The sequence below is a fragment of the Equus caballus genome, chromosome 14 (genome assembly GCF_041296265.1).
Source record: "Equus caballus isolate H_3958 breed thoroughbred chromosome 14, TB-T2T, whole genome shotgun sequence".
NCBI lineage: Eukaryota > Metazoa > Chordata > Mammalia > Perissodactyla > Equidae > Equus > Equus caballus.
In genome coordinates this window covers 104,882,300-104,899,741 of record NC_091697.1, presented here as the reverse complement: position 1 = coordinate 104,899,741, position 17,442 = coordinate 104,882,300, and the positions used below count along the sequence as shown (strand labels likewise).

The 17,442-nt window shown below is 36.2% G+C and overlaps 1 protein-coding gene across 2 annotated transcripts in view; it reads left to right on the top strand.

The window, feature by feature from the left end:
* The window catches only part of POLK (DNA polymerase kappa), a 73,336-nt gene extending 56,479 nt beyond the window's left edge, over positions 1-16,857 (top strand). The window contains exons 7-15 of one of the 2 annotated variants that reach the window (XM_001504675.7): positions 628-864; positions 2,037-2,161; positions 3,816-3,982; positions 6,012-6,044; positions 8,784-8,880; positions 11,300-11,471; positions 13,189-14,118; positions 14,697-14,739; positions 14,953-16,857. In XM_001504675.7, coding sequence (XP_001504725.2) covers positions 628-864; positions 2,037-2,161; positions 3,816-3,982; positions 6,012-6,044; positions 8,784-8,880; positions 11,300-11,471; positions 13,189-14,118; positions 14,697-14,739; positions 14,953-15,037 — 1,889 coding nt within the window. In that variant the 3' untranslated portion in view covers positions 15,038-16,857. The remainder of the gene's footprint in view (positions 1-627; positions 865-2,036; positions 2,162-3,815; positions 3,983-6,011; positions 6,045-8,783; positions 8,881-11,299; positions 11,472-13,188; positions 14,119-14,696; positions 14,740-14,952) is intronic. The other variant, XM_070234671.1, reaches the window with a different exon arrangement.
* The last annotated feature ends 585 nt before the right edge of the window (positions 16,858-17,442 follow it).

Sequence of the window (17,442 nt, the reverse complement as noted above, 5' to 3'; positions counted from 1 at the left end):
TGGGCGCGGACATGGCACTGCTCATCAGACCACGCTGAGGCAGCGTCCCACATGCCACAACTAGAAGAACCCACAATGAAGAATACACAACTATGTACCGGGGGGCTTTGGGGAGAAAAAGGAAAAAATAAAATCTTTAAAAAAAAAAAAAAGAAAAAAAAAAAAGAAAAACGTAGTCTTCTTTGTTAAACAATGACAAAATATAAATAACATTCTTTTAAAGTCTTCCTTTTTTCTTTCTTTTTTTCTCTTTTTTTTTCATGAAGAAGGTTGTTACTGAGCTGACATCTGTTGCCAGTCTTCCTCCTTTTTCTTGAGGAAGATTGTTGCTGAGCTAACATCTGTGGCAGTCTTCCTCTATTTTGTATGTGGGAGGCCACCACAGCATGGCTTGATGAGCAGTGCACCTGGGATCTGAACCTGTGAACCCTGAGCCTCTGAAACAGAGTGCACATACGTAACCAGTATGCCACCAGACTGGCCCTAAATAGCATTTCTTATCTTGCTGCTTAGAAACAAAACTAAACTAGATTTGTTTTGTCTTGAGAAAGAATGTAGGGAAACTTAATTTATGAATTATGTACTTCTTGAAATGGAGATGAATTACTGTTCCTGTTTATAATTTAGATAAACCAGGAAAGGAAGTTAAACTGGGTGAGTGTGAACGATCCATCTCTCCACTACTTTTTGAAGATACTCCTCCTGATTTGCAGCCCCCAGGAAATCCTTCCCAAGTGAACATTGAAGAACAAAATAATCCTCAAGAATTCCAGAACTCAGTTGTTTTTGGAACATCAGCCGAGGAAGTGGTAAAGGAAATTCGTTTCAGAATCGAGCAGAAAACAACACTGACAGCCAGTGCAGGTACTTACAAGGATATTGTTGGCTACAATCATTATAATTTCAGAGTGGCTAATTCAAGTGTAATATTAGTAGGTTCTCATTATAAAGTATACAGTAACATTTTACTTACCAGTTTTTGATTCAACTTCTAATGGCTCTTCAGAATGCCTAGAACCTAAAGGTAAGTTGGAATTAAGCAGAAAAGCCTATGAACCCAAGGAAAAAACTATCATAAATCTCCTGTAGCTATCCTTTTTTTAAGCACAAAATGTCTGAATTGGTTTTGGGCATAATACTTCAGTAGTTTTCCTGTGGAAAAGTTCAGCCCCGTCCAGGATTGCAGTGCAAGAGAGACCCCAGATGGCCACAAGGTAGGAGACAGAAGAAACACCAGCCAATAACATGGCAATCTAGGACCATGTGCTGCAGGGAAAATCTCTACATACCGTGAGCGTATCACTGTATCTCAGCGTGGAGACTGATGTTCATCGTGAGGGCCCTAAATTATCTGATAAAAGCCATGTTATGATTAGCTGGGTCTTTTCTTTCTACGCCAAAGCATGAGAATCAGTAATAACTTTTAGGAAGATGTGTATAAAAATTGAACTGAACGATTCAGTGATCATATTTGAATATAGCTATTTCAAGTTATTTTAATCATTCAGACTCTTGTTGTAAAACACTTTTCTGAAAAGTAGTAATCTGCTTTGTGGGTAACATATGAAGGATGTACACAGTTCATTATCATTGTTTTAAAAAACACTACAACCCAGAACCTTTGGGGGTTTTTTTTAATGTGGATAATCTGTGCAAAAGACCTTTTCAAAGAGTAAGTATCCATCCTAAGTTATATTCTGGATCTTTTCTATAGGACAGCTGTGTGTTCATGCTAAAGATAGTAAGTAAACAAATAATATCACTTAAACTCAGAAATTACTCCTAGACTTTAAAATACTATGGAGATTTAAATATTCCTCATTTCTGCTACCACAATAACTAATACAATTCCTTCTCCTAAAACCATAGCAAGCCCTGGGGAGACAGATAGTAATCAAGTGTTATTTTTAAAGTAGCATTCCACGTTACTTCAGATTCTTTTGCACTGAACGTTATTTTTTTTTCTGTATTGACATCACACACTTAAAAATCATCATATCAACTTCTTGGAGTCATCAGAGTGTTCTTCTTTTAAGGCATTGCTCCAAATACAATGTTAGCAAAAGTATGCAGTGATAAGAATAAACCAAATGGACAGTACCAAATTCTGCCCGACAGACAGGCTGTGATGGACTTCATCAAGGACCTACCCATCAGAAAGGTGAGATCTTATATGTCATTTCTCATCTGTTTATATAGACCCTGAGTTCTGAAGAGATGGTGTTGGGACGATAGTAATCATTCTTTGCTGAAAAGTTGTGAAACGGTGGTTAATAAGCAAAAACTGTAATGGGTGATTGAATTGGACTTGGAAGAAATCTTTCTATGAAACCCTAAAAGTGAGGCTTAGGAAGCTTGTTTGTTGAAAAGTTTTAAGAAAGTCATAGATAACAGACTTTTAAGTGTACTCCTGCCAAGAAGAGAAATAAAAAGAATTCTTGTAAGAGTCCTTTCCTCTGTAACTTAATATGCTATCTTAGTTCTGAAGTCCAGATTGCTACCAGATTAATAGGTACAATACTTAAAAAAGATTTAGAATTTTAATTGTTTTTGACAAAAATAAACCAAAATACTATATCTTTCAAATGGTAAAATGATTCCTCAGCAGTTATAGAAAGGGTATATTTTATTATTTTTTAAAGCTTCTAGATTTTTCTACATATATACGCTTTTTTTTTTTTTACAATAATTGCACTGTATTATACTATTTGATGTTCTAGGGCTTGCTTTTCTCACTCAACGTAATGTATATGAGTGAATTTAAAGAAAGCATTTTCCTATGCTCAGAAGAAAGGCTATGTCAAAGCATATAATATATAATGATTACTGAATTGTTTAGTATATGTAAGGTGTAGCCATAAAGCAGTGTTTTCCAGTATGTTTTTCAAGGTATGAATGGCTGTTCCATCAAAAGTTTCTGTAGTCAAATAACTTTGGAATTTACCATCCTTGGGTGACAACAATGTTAATATCTTAAAAATTCAGAAGTCTTGCAATAAAAAGTGCATTTTAAGATTGGTACCTGAACCAACAACTGTTGCTAATCTTTTTTTTTTTTTCTGCTTTTTTCTCCCCAAATACCCCCAGTACATAGTTGTATATTTTAGCTGTGGGTCCTTCTAGTTGTGGCATGAGGGATGCCGCCTCAGCATGGCTGGATGAGCGGTGCCATGTCCGCGCCCAGGATCCAAACCAGTGAAACCCTGGGCCACAGAAGTGGAGTGCGCAAACTTAACCACTCGGTCATGGGGCTGGCCCCAAAAAGTTCATTTTAAATTTGTTTTTCCCACCATTCCCCAAGTTTATATGACCACAGAACTCTTTTTTAATGCTTTTTAAAATTCCACGGAATTTTAAATTTTATTTTATTTTATTTTTCTTGAGGAAGATTAGCCCTCAGCTAACTACTGCCAGTCCTCCTCTTGTTGCTGAGGAAGCCTGGCCCTGAGCTAACATCCGTGCCCATCTTCCTCTACTTTATATGTGGGATGCCTACCACAGCATGGCGTGCCATGTGGTGCCATGTCCACACCCGGGATCCGAACCAGCGAACCCCAGGCCACCGAGAAGCGGAACGTGCGAACTTAACTGCTGCGCCACTGGGCCGGCCCCGGAATTTTAAATTTTAAATGTCCATGGAATACTAGTTTAGGAAATGTAGCCAAAAAGTAATTAAAGAGGTTTTTTGCATGGCTTATGAAGCTAGTCACATTATTCATGCCTCTTATTAGTTATAAAAGGTATAATGAGATTATAATCTCAGTTCTTACCTTAATTTAAAAATGTGTTAATGATAAATATTGATTCTTTTCTAGGTTTCTGGAATAGGCAAAGTTACAGAGAAAATGTTAAAGGCCCTTGGAATTATTACATGTACAGAACTCTACCAACAGAGGGCATTACTTTCTCTCCTTTTCTCTGAAACATCTTGGCATCAGTTCCTTCACGTTTCCATGGGTCTCGGTTCAACACACCTGGCAAGGTATCTATATGTGTGGTCCTGCTTTCTCTTACAATTTTAAGCATTGGGATGGAGGCTATAAGGATAACATGTTTTAAAATTCTTATAAGCTAGTGCAAGTCAGAGTATAATTTTTGAATTAGAATCAAAAGATTGGATGTGGGAGGAGAGGGAAAGAGGAATAAAGAATCACTCCTGGGTTGCTGGCTACAGCAGTTGGATAGATGGACAAGAGGAATGGCAGGTTCTTTCTTTTCTATACCTGCCTTGTGTTTTGTTCAGGGTGTAAAAGTACTGGTGGTCAGATTGTTGAGCAAAGAAAGATGGCTCATATTCCAGAATTCACCCTTTAAGATGTATGGTTCTTTGAAAGCCTTCATGAACTAACTATATTTCTTTTCTTTTCCAGTTTTGTAAATGATTCATTCATTCAATGCTGAGTACTTTCTTGGTGTTAGGCAGTGTTCTAGGCACTGGGGATTACAGCAGTAAACAGGAGAAAGTCCTGCCCTGGTGGCATTTACAGAGTACTGTGGGAGATAGAAAGTAAGGCAGAGCGAGGGCACAGAAAATGACCTGGGGGCAAGGGTAGGGGTTAGCAGCAGTCACCCGAGGCAGAGGCCTCAGGGCAGCCCTGCAGAGGCCGAGGAGAAGAGGAAAAGCTGGCGGAGAGGCCCTGGCTCTCTTGCATCTAGGTCTTAGAAGAGGTATCCTAGAGCTAGGAGGGTACGCTCTTGGGGGTGGACAACAAGAAGAGAGTAAAAAAAATGGGAATCGTGGAAATTGATGCTGGGCACTATTTTTATAATTTTGTCATCATCCTGTCAGCCTGCCCTCAAAATAACTCCTTTATAATCTTATACTTACACTAAAGGAAAACTGAGGAAGCATAAAAATAAGTTTGATTAACCAGTCAAACCTGCTAAATCTTATAAAGATTGCAAGGTCTGTGGATTGCTTTTCTCATCTCTCCATGCTCCTCATTCTTTTGAGTCCACTGTTAGCTGACTTTGTTCTTGAGTGGATATAGTGAAAGATAAGAGAAAGACATCACAGTACTATAAATAATCTAGTATTTGAAGATAATGGGAAATAAAACCTTCTTCTTTAATCCAAGAATTACCCTCTCTTTATTTCCATAGTGCTTGAAAACAATACAGTTCTTGGTATAACATGGCACATATTAACCTTTGGTATTTAGGGATGCAGGTAATGCTGTTCAGTGAAATTCGTAGGTAATTTATAATAATGTAAAATAGCGAACCTGCCTTCCCTTCTATCGACATTCTCTATTCCCCTACTCTGCTTTATTTTTTAATCTGTAGTACTTCTAACATATTCCTTATTTACTTCCATATTTGTTGTTTGTCTCCCTCCACTTAGATATAAGTTTCTTAAGGGCAGACACTTGGTCTGTTTTGTTCATTACAATATCCCCAACGCCTAGAACAGTGCTTGATTCATAGTAGGTTCAGTAAATATTTGGAAAATGAATAATCTACATGTTGTTTCAGCTTTCTGGTTTGAGCTACTCCTATCACAGCAACTAGAATCCAACCAAACTAGATGATTCTTTAGGTTGGTATATATGAATAATGAATAGGCTATGGGAGAGCAAAGTTAATGTGCTAGGCCAAAAACTAGATAATTAATATTAAGTTATTCAAAATTAACTTATATCCTAAAACTGCAAGCCAATATGCTACCACCTTCTACTGGTTTTTATAAGTTGTGGTTTTTGATATTCAGGCTTTTAACAGAAGCAATTTATAATATCAGCCTGTTTTCACAATTGTTCTTTTCAATAGATATAGGCTTGATTCATCACGTGTGTAATCATATTAGCATCTTATCTATCTACATTCTTTGGTGATAGTTTTAGTTTTAGATTTTTAAAAAAATCACTGTTTTTTAGGATGTATGAATTTTAATCAAAAACATGATTGAGCTCTCTATAAGGTAATTGATATGTTAAGTCCTCTTGGTTGACTAAAAGGAACTCAGTCTGCATTGAGAAAGCACATAAAAACTTTTTTTTTTTCACTTTAAGAGATGGAGAGAGGAAAAGCAGGAGCGTTGAAAGGTAATGTTTGTTATTATTAATTGTTCATAATTCATGTTATTTTTAACTAATTTTAACTTTTAGTAAAAGATCACTGAAATAAAAAAATCTGTTTGCAAACCAAGTAACAATTTTCAGCACTTGACGCTCCCAAAGTAAATATCCCAGTACAATGCTTTATTGTCTTTGCTTGCTGTGCTCTCAAGGGGAAAAAATTTAACTGCAGTTATTTTTTTAAATGTTGGTTTTGTTCCTATTCAGTGAAAACCAAGCATTTTAGGATTCCAAATCCTAATTTCTAGCCTTGTTTATAAGAAAAATTATATTGAATAGTTATTTGGGAAATTTAAGAAGCGACAATGGAAATTCCTCCTGAAACTCTTCAAATGTTGGTGAATGAGCGAGCATAGGCATCAAATAGTAAGATATTGATGAAAGGGAGCTTCGAGGGGACCTAGTGGTTTACAGTCTTGTTGGGAAGTCAGATGAACTCTCTATGGAAGCTTATTGTTGGGAACTATGTCGTTGTTTGGAGGGTCCCTCAATTATCTCCTCAAAGCACCGGAGTTCCACGAGACATTTAAGGACCACTCACATAGGATGAGGTTGTGTTTACTTTTCGCATAGATTATTTGTGATTGGAGAAGCGGAATGACTTTTACAAGGCAACACACTCAGTAAATGACTGATAAATTTGCTATTTTAGACTGTGATTAAAAAGCAATCAAAGGAAAAGAAGGGGAAAAAGCATCCCAAAGTGAGACAATATTGTCCTATTTGATGGATTTTTCTTCCGTTTTGTCTTTTGTTATTGAGAACATACTTACTGTACAAGAATATTAATATTAACTAATATTAATACTTCTTTAGAAAAGGCCAGCAAACCAATAGAAAAATGAACAAAGGTTTAATTAGTTAACAGAAAAGGAAGTACAAATAGCTCTTAAAACATGGAAAATATTCCCGATCTTCTTTATAATTTAAGAAATACAGATTAAAAGTTCTCTGAGATAGCCTTTTTCACCAGTCAGGCTGGCAAAGATGCTACATGCTCTATTGGCAAGACTGTGGGAATGAAAAAGCTCTAGGGGGTATACTAGTTTCTCATTGGTGCTATAACAAAATTTATTCTCTTCTAGTTCTGAAGGTCAGAAGTCCTCAGATTAAGGTGTTGGCAGCTTGCATTCCTTCTAGAGGCTCCAGGGGAGAATCCATTTCCCAACCAACAGCTTCTGGAGGCTGTTTGCTTTCTTTGGCTCATGGCCCCATCTTCAAACCCAGCATCTTATTTTTCTCTGACTCTGACACTCGTGCCTTCTTTATAAGGACCCTTGAGATTACGTTGAATCCACCTGGATAATTCAGGATGCTCTCCCCATCGTAAACATATTTGCAAAGTTCCTTTTACTGTGTAATGTACTAGGTTCTTGGGGACCATTATTTTGCCTACCCCAGGGAGCAAGCAATTTGGCAATAACTGTCAAAATCACAGATACACAGGTACTTTGAGCCCACAGTTCTTTTTCTAGGAATTCATTCGACAGAGGTAATCACCTCATTTTACATGTATACAAGATTATTCATTGCATTTTTTTATGATAGCAAAGGATTGAAAATAAATATCCACAAATAGAGTATTGGTTAAATGATCTTACATCTTTAAGTTAGAATATTATGCTGCCATATAAAAATGAGGAAATTATTTACTCATAGGGAACTCTTATAAGAATGAATTAAAGAGGTTGCAGGCCCGGTGGCACAGTGGTTAAGTGCACACATTCCGCTTCTCAGCGGCCCGGGGTTCGCTGGTTCAGATCCCAGGTGTGGACATGGCACCCCTTAGCATACCAGGCTGTGGTAGGTGTCCCACATATAAAGTAGAGGAAGATGGGCATGGATGTTAGCTCAGGGCCAGGCTTCCTCAGCAAAAAGAGGAGAACTGACAGTAGTTAGCTCAGGGCTAATCTTCCTCAAAAAAAAAGAATTAAGAAAAGCAAGGTGCTAAACAATGTGTCTTATATTCTGTTTGTATAAAAAATGAGGGTAAGTGTTTGCTTGTTTCATTATATATACATAGAGTATTCTGGAGGAACTCAAATGAATAGGAAGCTGGCAGCACTGGATGCCGCTAGGGAGGCGAACTGGGTATCTGGGCCAGAGTTAGAAGGGGGATTCTTCACTGAATAGTCATTTGCTCAGGGTTTCTTACTCATTACCCTGATCTCTCTTTCGTATCTTCCTCTTTTGTGTTACTATGACCTCTCAACTTCTTTCAACACTCTTGTGCAAGTGAATTCAAAATTTCTACATTTAATCTTACCAGCCCTCCATTTCCAGTTGTCTATTTGACAAGTCTACCTAGGTGCCATGAACCAACCCCTTAAGTCTACTTGAAGGTATTCCTCTTCTGGCAAATACCTGTACAGTAATTGGAATGATGTTCTCATCTGTACTTTCTTAAAATAATCCTCCGCAGCAGAGTCTGTATACACATATACCCTAATGTGTTGTAAGTTCTGGGGGCATAATCATTATGTGTTGGTGACTTTAATCATCTTTTTAAAAAATACTGTAGAGAGAGTATATGCATTTGCTAATCAGTTTAACTATAAATGATCTTCCATTATTTAGGTAGATCTTAGATGTTTTTACTTAATTATATCGTAGTTCATCTGAAAACATTTAAACACCTTATATCATTCTTAGATTATCCTGAATTATAGTTTCATTTGTGCACCAAAATCATTCTTCTCTTTCTAGGACATTCAGTGAGATGAGTAAAGCAGAAGAACAGTACAGTTTGTGCCAAGAACTTTGCGGTGAACTCGCTCAAGATCTGCAGAAAGAAGGACTTAAGGTACTTTATTTTGATGTGATGCTCTTAGCTTTTAAAATTCTTAATAATAAAATGCTATCTTAAAGCAAGAGTTAGATTTTGCATTTGAATACAAATTGGCAAGTGTCAGGAAAGAGTATCCCCATCCCCAATAGAGGTAAATTCAATTTTGACCCATATCTGAGGCCTATGATGAGGTCATTGTGTGAAGAAGCAACTGTGTGGGTGGAATGGCTCCAGTATAATTCCAGAGGAGTTTATGCTACCTCAGGAGTACATTTGAATAAGTTCAAAATCAGTTATATTCAAGTTCAAAATCAGTTATAATGCTTTATTCTCTAATGAGAATAAAGCAAAGAGAAGATTTCCCTAGAACTGTATTTACTTATTATAAATGCCTTTCCAATCATCCTTTAATGTTTTTCTCAGGCAGACAATGACCTTCTAGAACAGGCCTTTTGTTTCAAGGCTCTAGTCCAGGTTGCTTAATACACTGAGAACAAAACCTGGAAGGCTTTGAACTTTGTATTTTATAATCTGCACTCACAATAATCCATATCTGGTATTTTTCCAACACACTCAGAGGTGGAGTTATTACAAAGTGTACTACAAAAGTATTAAAAAGTTGGGGCTGGCCCCGTGGCCAAGTGGTTAAGTTTGCGCGCTCCACTGCAGGCGGCCCAGTGTTTCATTGGTTCGAATCCTGGGCGTGGACATGGCACTGCTCATCAAACCACGCTGGGGCAGCGTCCCACATGCCACAACTAGAAGGACCCACAACGAATAATATACAACTATGTACCGGGGGGCTTTGGGGAGAAAAAGGAAAAATAAAATCTTTAAAAAAAAAAATGGGGATAATGATAAAAAAAAAAACAAAGAATGAGACATCTGATGAGTATTTTTCTTATAATCCTTCTCCATTATACCTCGAGTGCAAGAGAGTTCTTTAAAAAAATTTTTTTTTCTAGTGAGGAAGATTGGCCCTGAGCTAACACCTGTTGTCAATCTTCGTCTTTTTGTTTGAGGAAGAGTGGCCCTGGGCTAACATCTGTGCCCATCTTCTTCTGCTTTGTATGTGGGACGCCACCACAGCATGGCTTGATGAGCAGTGTAGGTCTGTGCCCAGGATCCAAACCTATGAATCCCAGGCTGCCAAAGCAGAGCGCACTGAACTTAACCACTGCACCACCCGGCTGGCCCCTTTTTAAAACTTTTTTCAACTTTTTTTAGACTTACAGAAAAATTATAAAGGTAATCTAGAGAGTTCCAGTATACCCAGTTTCCCTCATTATTGACGTGTTATCATAGTACATTTGTCAAAACTAAGAAATTGACGTTAGCATATTGCTGTTGACTAAACTCCAGTCACTGTTTGGATTTTACCTGTTTTCCATTAGTGTCCTCTTCCTGTTCCAGCATTCAGTCCCAGCAACCACATTGCATTTGGTGTCATGTCTCCCTAGTCTCCTCCCGTCAGTGATAGTTTCTCAGTATTTCCTTCTTTTTTATGACCTTTAAAGTCTTGAGGAGTGCTGGCCAGGTATCCTGCAGAATGTCTCCCAATCTGGGTTGTCTGATGGTTTTCTTATGATTAGACCAGGGTCGTGGGTTTTTAGAAGGAATACCACAGAGGTGAAGTGTCCCCCTCACCACATCCTGTCAAGGTGTGTGACAGCCAGATGATGGCACAGGTGGTGTTGACCTTCGTCACTGTGCTAAGGTCATGTTCGCCGGCTTCTCCACTGTGAAGTTACTGGTTTTTCTTTTCCATACTCTGCTCTTTAGAAGTGGTTCAATAAGTCTAACCCACTGTCACGATCTCCAGGAGGTAGTGAAATATACATAGCATAAAATTTACCGTTTTAACCATTCTTAAGTTTACATTTCAGTGGCATTAAGTGCATTCATATTGTGCAACCATGACCACTATAGATCTCCAGAACTTTTCCATTATCCCAAATTGAAACTCTGTACCCATTAAACACTTACTGTAAAGGGAGTTCTTGCATGTAAATTGTTTAGCATAGTGTCTGGCATATAGTAGGCACACAGGAAGTGTGAGCTATCCACAAGAACTTTTCAGTGAAGCCCCTTTACAAACACTTTTTTCCTTCCTTTTTAGGTACCAAATTAACCTCTAAAAAAAATTTGGTAAAATGAAAAATGGTCAGTTAACTTCGCCCTTTATATAAAGGTCTTTTATAAGAATTCACTTGGGGAGGGCGTAATAATTATTGGCTAGAATGGGATTTTTAGATTACTTCCAGATTTCAATTACTTTTATGACCATTTTCATTACCATGTTTTATAAATAATTGATTTCAGTTCCATATTATATGTATATATAAGAGAACTTTCTGAATTTTTCTAACCTGTAAAATAACTTCTTTCTAGAAGTTGGAAAGCCATATATAATAATGTATCCTGTTTGTCATAGGGTAGGACTGTCACCATTAAGCTGAAGAATGTGAATTTTGAAGTGAAAACTCGTGCATCTACAGTTTCATCAGTTATTTCTACTGCAGAAGAAATATTTGCTATTGCTAAAGAACTACTCAGAACAGAAATTGATGCTGATTTTCCACATCCCTTGAGATTAAGACTTATGGGTATGACTTTTCTTTTCTTGTTTTTCCTTAAATCTGCTAGACTTTCCCAAAGAATCAACTTTGGAAATATTCTCACCTCCATTTTACTTCTTAAACCTGTTTAGGAAGTTGTACTTATGCTGCTGCCATTTTTCTTAATTCTTAGAACCCGATGCCTGTGAAGCCATGATCATTAGTTTAATTCCAGTAAGAACCAACTAAAGTTGTTCTTTTCCTTACTGCTTACTGAAATCCTTGGGGCTAGGTGTTTCAAAATTTAAAACTTCTCAGATTTTAGAAAGCAAGTTCAGTGCATATTATTGAGTATATTATATAACATTCCTTTGAGATCTGAGGCAGCACTTCATGATCAAACACATTAATATTTCTGTAGCGAAACAAAAAAATATTCACACTGAGTTGTAAAGACTGTAAATAGCCTCACATCAATTCAGTCATCAATAACCATTTATCACTTACAATTTTGAGAGCTTTTTGGATTTCAGAATTACAAAAAAATGGATTGTGGTGCTATAAAACCACGTCTCTAGCCACTACAAGGTAAAAAAAAGCAAACAAACCATATTTCCAAAGTGAACTGGGTGAGAATGTTTGTGATCAGCACTCCAAGTGTCAGCTTTACTACTAAAGGTAGATCATTAGCCCTACTTTCATATGTGAAAGATAGCACACACTGAAATCAATTAAATAAAATATCTTAACTAAAAGAGCTAAAGAGCAGATGTTAATAGCAGCTTTATCCATAATTGCCAAAACTTGGAAGCAACCAAGATGTCCTTCAGTGGAAGGTGAATGGAAGCTGCGGTACATCCAGACAATGGAATGTTATTCAGCAGGTCAAAGAAGTGAACTATCAAGCCATGAGAAGACATGGAGGAACCTTAAATGCATATTACTAAGTGAAAGAAGTCAATCTGAGAAGGCTACATACTGTATGATTCCCACATTTTTGACATTCTGGAAAAGCTAGAACTATGGGGACACTGAAAAGATGAGTGGTTATCAAGAGTTGAGGGGAAGGAGGGATGAATAGGCAGAGCAAGGAGGATTTTTAGGGCCGTTAACTATTCTCTATAGTGCTATAATGGTGGATACATGTCATTATACATTTGTCAAAACCCGTAAAACGTACAACACCAAGAGTGAACCTTAATGTAAACTATGGGCTTTGAGTGATGATGTTGTGTCAGCAGAGGCTCTTTGGTTGTAGCCAGTGTACCACCCTGGTTCAGGATGTCCACAGTGGAGGAGGCTGCACGGGTCAGGACAGGGGTATATGGGAACTCTCTTTACTTTCTGCCCAATTTTGCTGTGAACCTAAAATTGCTCTAAAAAAATAAAGCCTGTTGAAAAAATAAGGAGCTAAAGAGTCTGTGTAATTGACTCCAATCACTTACTTAATTGGTATCATTTGTAGCATGTATCAGATGATGTCATGTGTCAGATATTAATTGAAAGACCTATATAATCATGCTAACTCCAGTAGATAGTGTTTAATGGTACCTGGTTTTATAAAGGAAAGTAAATTTCCACTCAAAATACCAGCTTTGAAAAAGCATCCTTTAATTCAGAAAATATACTGTGTTGCTTGTTATTTTTCCCTAAACAGCTTTTTTATATGTCACAATAGTATAATGCAAAATGTTTTTATGCTTTATAAGTGAATTGGCTTTGTTGAATTTGAAGCTGATTAATTGGTTTGGTTGGTTTAATTTAGGTGTGCGAGTGTCTGGTTTTCCCAATGAAGAAGAGAAGAAACACCAACAGAGGAGCATTATTGGCTTCTTACAGGCTGGAAACCAAACCCCATCAGCCACTGGGTGTAGACTAGAGAAAACTGAGAAAGATCAGTTTCTAAAACCTCTAGAAATGTCTCATAAGAAGAGTTTCTTTGATAAAAAACGATCAGAAAGGAAATGGAGTCACCAAGACACATTTAAATGTGAAACTGTGGATCAAAAAAGTTTACAGACATCACAATCATTCCAAGTTTTAAAGCAGAAGATGAGTGAGAATTTAGAAACATCAGAGAATTCAGATAACTGTCAGATATTTACTTGTCCTGTTTGCTTTAGGGAGCAGGGAAGCGTCAGTCTGGAAGCCTTTAATAAACATGTAGATGCGTGTCTTGATGCACCTTCAATCAGTGAGAACTCTGAAATGTCCTCATGTTCACATGCGTCCTCTACAGAAGTTAACAAGAAAGAGAATGTACATCCTTCTTTTTCACTCTGTGAGAAGCAGGATTACAAAGCCCGTCAGAAGAATATAGAAACCACTTCAGGAGATTGTGTAGAGTTGGTAGAGACCATAGATAACCCAGCTAAAGCAGAAGGTGTAGATGCCTTAAGTAATAAACACAGCAAAGAGGAATGTTCCAGTCTTCCAAGCAAACCATTTAATGTTGAACACTGTCATCAGAAGTCTTGTACTGTTTCATTGGAAGATGAAGATGTTGAGTCCTTAAGAAGGCAAGAGCCCGTCCAAGCTTTAGTTTGTCCTGTTTGTAACCTGGAACAAAAGACTTCAGATCTTACCCTGTTCAATGTGCATGTGGATATTTGTTTAAATAAAGGCATTATCCAGGAACTGAGAAATGATGAAGTTAATCCAGTTAACCAACCCAAAGAAAGTACCAAAAGTACCGGTGAGTTTGCAGTCATTCTGAAGTACCTGATTTTCTAGAAATGTTTTATTAAAATTGAGATTGTTGTTAAATCTGAAACACATCTATTAAAGGGACAGTTTGTATACGCTGCCATTTAGCAAAATGTTACTTTCCAAAGTCAGAACTAACTGAAGCCGTTAGATTTTCAATTTGGGAGAACTTTGGTTTGGGCTTGATTTAGCACAGAATGAACTCAGACATTTAGGATGCTCGGCAATCTAATCAAAAAAGAAATTCCTTCAGAGAATATTTGCCAAGGCACGGTGGTAAATTATAATTACATAACCAGAGAGGCTCTTTAACTTGTTTTCTTTAGTCGTCCTGACTCTAGCCCAACTTCAAAAATAAAATTAAGTGTAATACTAATAAAACAAGTAGATTACAAAGAAATTATGTATAAAGTTAGTTTCTGCTATGTATAAATATGAACTGTGTGGCACTAAGGAAGTTTTTTTGTGTTTAATTAGTCAGCTTTAACTTTTTAAATCTTTTTACAGCTTTTTAATTATTTCAATGTTGTTCATTTTAGAATTTCTTGACTTTTCTTCTCTCTAAAGGTAACTCAGGAAGAGTACAGAAAACTATAACAAAAACAAAAAGGTATGGCTAATGTGAGTTTTCATAGAACTGGCTATAGAACCTCATATTTTCAGGTCTGATTTTCATAAAACCTCAAATTTTGAGGTCTAATTTTTAGGAGATGTTAAAATTTGCTTTTATAAATCATAAAATAAAAATTTTAAATCAATTATTTGCAAAAAGAATTTTTTAATCTCTTCCTGCATTTTAATTGTGTGTTCTTTTTTATTCCAGGCCAGGGTTGGTGACAAAGCACTCAGCATCAAAGAAAGTAAAACCCAGCAATCCAAGACACACCCTTGATGTATTTTTTAAATGAATGTTGAACATTTTATCATTAATCCTTAATTGAAACTTATGTCATAATCAGTGAATCTATTCTTCCTCATTTTAAGTTTTCAGATTCATTTAGTGAAAGGCAAGTGCAATAATCCCTCCCCAAATGACATTTCCTTTATATGAATATGGAGTATATACTAATTTACTTCCATATATCTGTTTGATAAGCATGAGAATTTTATTTCCATTGTACATCAATTGGATGTCAGTCCTGTTAGACATAATTTTTAAACAAGAAATTAGGAATGGGATCAGAAAGTGATTTCCTTCTCTATTATGTTTTATAGCGAATATAAAAACATATTTATAAGGGCTCAGAGGTTTACGCAGACCTGTTTTAGCCTAAGAATTTTTCAGTGCTTAACCACTGCGTCGGCACTGGATTGCTATATTTGATCTTAGTACCTTCTACAACTTTGTATATTTATATTTTAGCTCCTAGTATCTTCAGATACCTCATGAGCATTCATAATTAATATTTATCATAAGTTCTATGAAGAATATTAGCGTAGCAGAGCTAGCAGTGGTTTTGTTGTTTTAAGTTCAGGAAAATAATATTGTAGTATTATTTTTTGTGTTAAAAGAATTTTGCCTAAAATATGATTATTCATTTACCTTTTTTAATTTAAAGTTTCTTTATCTTATGAATAAGCACTTGGTTCACTAAAAAATATTTAGTCTAAGATTCAAGGTACTTATCTAGGACTTTTAAATGGCAGTGTTTCATTTCTTGGCAGTTTTGTTTGCACTTTACACAAATCTATAAAAAAGGATAAATTGGGACCAGCCTGGTGGCATAGTGGTTAAGTTCGTGCCCGTCACTTTGGTGGTCCAGGGTTCATGGGTTTGCATCCCCGGCATGGACCTGCACATTACTCATCAAGCCATGCTGTGGTGGCATCCCGCATACAAAGTAGAGGAAGATGGGCACAGATGTTAGCTCAGGGCCAATCTTCCTCAAGCAAAAAGAGGAGGATTGGCAACAGATGTTAGCTCAGGGCCAATCTTCCTCACAAAAAAATAAAAAACAATAAATTGTACACTCAGTTTATTTTTATTATAATCTTCTAGAGAAAATGTGCAATTCAAAAGAGTAACGTATATTAAACATCTCATTTATCTTAGTTATATTTCTATCATATTTTTATTAATATTCATGAAAGAAGACAGCTTAGCAGTATAACGTTAGCTTAAGTAGTTGCTCCAAATACTTTTGTGCTATCAATAAGAGTTTTTATCAAAAAACACTTATTTAATTGAAACATGAAGATGGAAGCCATTTTCTGTTACTCCTTTAAGGAACTGCATCTTTTATTCTTTTATATTTTTGTTTTCTCTTTTCCTACGTTTGAGATTTTAGAGCTCAGTATCTGAATTTATAAGAAAATGATATTTTAGGAACAGCCTAAATTAGGGTCGCACACAGTCTTTGGCCAAATGGTAATTTGACTTTAAATTATCTGATTGTTTAAAATTAGGCTTACTGTTTATTAGCATGCCAAATTCATGCCTAATGTTATGTGTGATGGCAAATACAGAGGTATAGCTGTGGTTCTTCATTGTGTGATTTACTTCTGTAAATTCTGTACACGATTAAATTCAATGGAACACTGATTTAATGTATTGAAAATTAGAAAGCATCATGTTATTTGTTTTCTATCTTGCCTCAAGTTTATTTTTATTGTGTTTGAGACATTAGAATAAATACTAAATTATTTTCATTTAGATGATTCATTTAATTGAATGTTATTTAGTAATATTTAATAATAATTTAAAATAAAATTGAAAATGTTTAATTGACATTTTTGCCAATAGAAATGGTTTCCTTACTTTGCTACTCTTTTCCTACGTCTGGTGCTTTCACTCTTACTGTGTTTGCCCAGAATTCTCTCCACATACTTTCCTATTTGTTTTATCTAATACATTCAACTCATTTTCTTTTTTATTATAATTTCGTTTGGGCATTTTTAGAAAATATAGCAAAACTACAAAGAATAAGAACCTATAATCTTACCTACTTAGAAGGTCAGAATATTCTGAACCACCTTGGAAAACATATTTGCAACACATATAACTGGCAAAAATCTAGTGTCCAGAATATATAAATGACTCCTATGAATCAGTAAGAAAAATACAGACAGCCAATAGAAATTTGGACAAAAGACTTTATACGTCACTTCACTTAAAAAGAAATCCAAGTGGCCAAGCATCTGAAAACATTCTCAGCCACTTAGTAACAATGAAATGAACAGTAAAACACAAAGAGGTTTTATTACATCCCTACCAGACTCACAAACACGAAAGGGGCCAGTGATAGTAAGTTTTTGTGTTGGTGTGGAGCAATGTGAATGAACTCTTACTTTGAAAACAATCACTTTGGAAAAC